Source organism: Triticum aestivum, chromosome 2D (assembly GCF_018294505.1).
Source record: "Triticum aestivum cultivar Chinese Spring chromosome 2D, IWGSC CS RefSeq v2.1, whole genome shotgun sequence".
Classification (NCBI taxonomy): domain Eukaryota; kingdom Viridiplantae; phylum Streptophyta; class Magnoliopsida; order Poales; family Poaceae; genus Triticum; species Triticum aestivum.
Genome location: NC_057799.1, coordinates 542466092 through 542469725, shown reverse-complemented (window position 1 = coordinate 542469725; position 3634 = coordinate 542466092). Strand labels below are relative to the sequence as shown.

The 3634-nt window shown below is 50.9% G+C and overlaps 1 protein-coding gene across 1 annotated transcript; it reads left to right on the top strand.

Moving 5' to 3' along the window:
- Positions 1-243: 243 nt before the first annotated feature.
- LOC123049871 (uncharacterized) lies at positions 244-1224 on the top strand. Its single transcript, XM_044472735.1, has one exon. The coding sequence runs from the start codon at positions 344-346 to the stop codon at positions 878-880; it is 537 nt and encodes a 178-aa protein (XP_044328670.1). The 5' UTR covers positions 244-343; the 3' UTR covers positions 881-1224.
- The last annotated feature ends 2410 nt before the right edge of the window (positions 1225-3634 follow it).

Here is a 3634-nt window from a genome sequence, read left to right as displayed (position 1 = left end):
CAACAACAAACACAAGTCTATTCAGATGCTTCGAACTGGCATTCACAAACCTCATCTCAACTAATTAACTACTCCATTATTCAGAGAGATCAGAGAAATAAAAAACCCACAATCATCAAAAAATAAAAACAGTAGAAACTGCCGCTACCCCCCACGGAAACCCTACAATTAAGGTGGGCCCCACCGGACCCCTCGCCCTTTAAATGCCCCCTCGACGAACGCCCCCAAGCAGCGCAACAGCAACGCCACAACCAAAGCCCAAAATCCCGTAGGAGGAAAGGAAACGCTCCCGCTCTCGCCCGTGAAAACCACCGCCCGAAGATCTTCCCCCGGAGCGCCGGAGATGGAGCAGCTCGGGGGCAAGAAGTCGAACAAGATCACGGAGATCGTGCGGCTGCAGCAGATGCTCAAGAAGTGGCGCAAGCTCTCCGTCGCGTCCAAGTCCGACGCGGCGGCGGCCAGCACGCCCGCCGTGGCCACGGTCACCGCCGGCGGCAACGGCGAGAGCAAGGCCAAGAAGTTCCTGAAGCGGACGCTGTCCTTCACGGAGAGCCCGCCGTCGTCGGCGGCGTCGGGGCCGCCGCCCAAGGGCCACCTGGCGGTGTCGGTGGGCCCGGCGATGCGGCGGTTCGTGATCCCGACCGAGTACCTCAAGCACCAGGCGTTCGCGGCGCTGCTCCGGGAGGCGGAGGAGGAGTTCGGGTTCCAGCAGGAGGGCCTGCTCCGCATCCCCTGCGACGTGCCCGCCTTCGAGGCCATCCTCCGCGCCGTCGACAAGGGCCGCAAGCACAAGGACAACGCCGCCTTCTGCTACTGCAGCGCCGAGTTCGCCATCGCCGCCGCCGACGTCGGCACCCCCAACAACTCGCTCTGCAGATAATAAGCCCGGCCCGGCCGGCCGCCGGAGCCCGTCGTCACTCGCCGGCCACCATTAGCAGCAGTACCTGACCACCATCCTGTCTGTCCCACGAAAAATGCTCCTTTTTTTCCCGTTCTTCTTCATCTTCTTCGGTCCTGTTTTCTCAGCGTCGTGATGGTGAGGGATGATTCGACGTACGGTATCTCCCCCCACGGTTTTTTCTTAGTAGGAATTATTACCACTGCCCGCATTCTTCCTCTGATGATGATCTGGATTAGCCGGTTGATGTAATGCATGCATGCGGACGCCATTGATCTTATCATGGAAAGATTGGATGTGAAAAATTAAGGACGGTTTTTTCTCTCTTGATTGATTTGTTTTTGCCCATTTACCAGGGATCTGTTGCGATGTCACCGGAAATATTTTGAATGTTCTCTTTCATACGCTGCAGTTATGGCCTTTACATATTTCGCGTGCGTACATCTCGCCGGCCGTTGTTCTAAAACAATCTTAACTATTCTTCAGGAAAAAAGAAACAATCTTGACTATTGGCGCGCATGTGTACCCGCAGGTAAAATGAATCCAACTTTAGATCGCAGTACTACGTGGTGCAATTCGATCCCAAAAAAAGTCACCACATGCACCCAACGATTTTTCTTAATAAAAAAAGGCACTGCCACAGTGGCGTTTTTGCTGCTTTTTTAGGGAGCCTTTCTACTACTGTTTTTACCACTGGTCGTCACATGAGGCAAAGCGTCAGGTGAGCACTGTGCGGCATTGCCTGAAGCCGAGTACAGAAACGGCCATGGGATAAAACACACACTTGTACGGTGCAAAGCAAAACGGGCGACCAACCGTACGACGAAGCTAGGTGACATACAGTACCAGTAGGGACAAGCACGGCACCCAGATTCATGGAGGCCACTGTTCATGTGTTTAATTTCCTTGTTATTTTTTCTGATTTTCAGGCTGGCCGGCACAACACAATACCTTCAGAGATGCATGCATTGTGTCTGTTTGTGGCTCCGTTCAGTTTACCCCTTTTAGTTCTTGTGTTTTCTGTTGTGATTTTCACGGCACAACCAGGGCATTCAGAGTTACTCCCTCCATCCCATAATATAAGAACGTTTTTAATACTACATTAGTTATAAACAAGAGATGCATCTAGCACAACGGAATATTGGAGGGTCGTCGAACTTTTTGAACGGACGAGGATCTAACCGACTAATCCTACTTATCCACGGGCCCCATATCCCTCTGCTTTTCCGTTTGTTGTTGTGTGCCACACTTTCATTCATGAACCTTTCTCGGGAGCCCGAACCAAAAGGAAAGGAAAAGCGGCCCCTCTTTTGCAAGCCGGGTAGTGATGATGAGATTCCCTCAAAAGCTTGCACGAGTCTCCGAGCGAGAAAAGTGGGCGCTGCAGCAGCACTTGCACGCATCTCGTCGTCCGCCGACCTTGAAATTGAATGGATGGATCCTCTCCAAAGGTTTCTCTGGTCCAACAGTGAGCATCTCGATGAGAAGAAGATGTTGCTTGCTTCTCCTCGCATCCCGATGCGCCCCGTTCCGTTAGATCAGGTCCACCTCTCTCTCGTGCCTGTGGATCGTAGCCTCGTAGCAGCTACTGTAGGTTGAATTCTAATCTTGGTTAGGAGCACGAGACTGTTCAGCCCGATGCGCTTTGGAATGGAGATATACAGCCCCCCTCCCGGAAAGTCCACACATGCGCCGTTTGTTTTTCGCCAGGAACATGGCCTGCATGTATCCCGATCGTCATGATGGACGGCTTGCTTGACGACCTCTAGAAGCAATGGGTTTGTGCTGGTCAGTTGATCATGATCGTGTTAGGAAAAATATGCACTGTAGAACTATTTGACAGACTGAATTTTCAGCAACATGCAATGTCCGATTGTCTAGCCGATCACTAGCAACGATAGTAAGCAGCTTTTTGGAGTGTGAACTGGCTTCAACGGTTAACCATCTGAAACAGTTACTGTTAGGGTTCATAGGCTATGGTGATGGAGCCAGCCTCTACGGGCAGCGGCATGTGGTCTGCACGTTGCGAGGTGTCAAAGCCAGTAATGGAGCGTCCGTCCCCGGAGGCCGGGCCGAATAGTTTATAATCTAATCGCCATTGATGATGGGGGAGTCGCCGGCCATTGCCCACTGGCCTTGCGGTACCTGCAAGGACGGACGTACCACCTTCAGATGCCGCCTAATTTTAGTACCAGTACTTGCATCGGATCCACAAATTCCACACACAGATCCATTTGCACCCCCATTTTCTTTTCAGTTAATAATTAGCGCTTTCCCAACATTGTTTGCATCACAAACTGCTAGCGGTTGCCGCTACCGAGTCGCCGCATGTGCGCCTCACGTGACCGTCCACTGGGAAAAACCTTTTTTTTTCTTGAGAGAGAAGAGAAGTCCACTGGTGAAAACTGCATTTGAAGTTTTGCACTAGTCAGGCTTTTCAATTTATCTGTCCTTCTGTCTCTGCTGGAGCGATGCTTGCAGCCCCCCAAAAAAAGTTTCACAGAAACCCGGCAGGGGCTTTGCCTATTCATTAAGAAGAGAGAATACATACCTGTCAAAAAAAATAAAAAAATACCTGTCAAAAAAAGAAGAGAGAATACATACAGGTATTTAGTCCAAACTAGAGACGTGTGTTTTTTTGTGGAACACGTCGAGATCGTAGCCAAAAAATGGATAGATCTTCTAGAAATGTCACCATTCCTTCGCGGTTCAGTCAAAATTGTGAAAAGACCAGAC

What these genes read in the sequence shown, in the direction of transcription:
- LOC123049871 (XM_044472735.1), top strand. Translation starts at nt 344, where the DNA reads ATGGAGCAGCTCGGGGGCAAGAAGTCGAACAAGATCACGGAGATCGTG.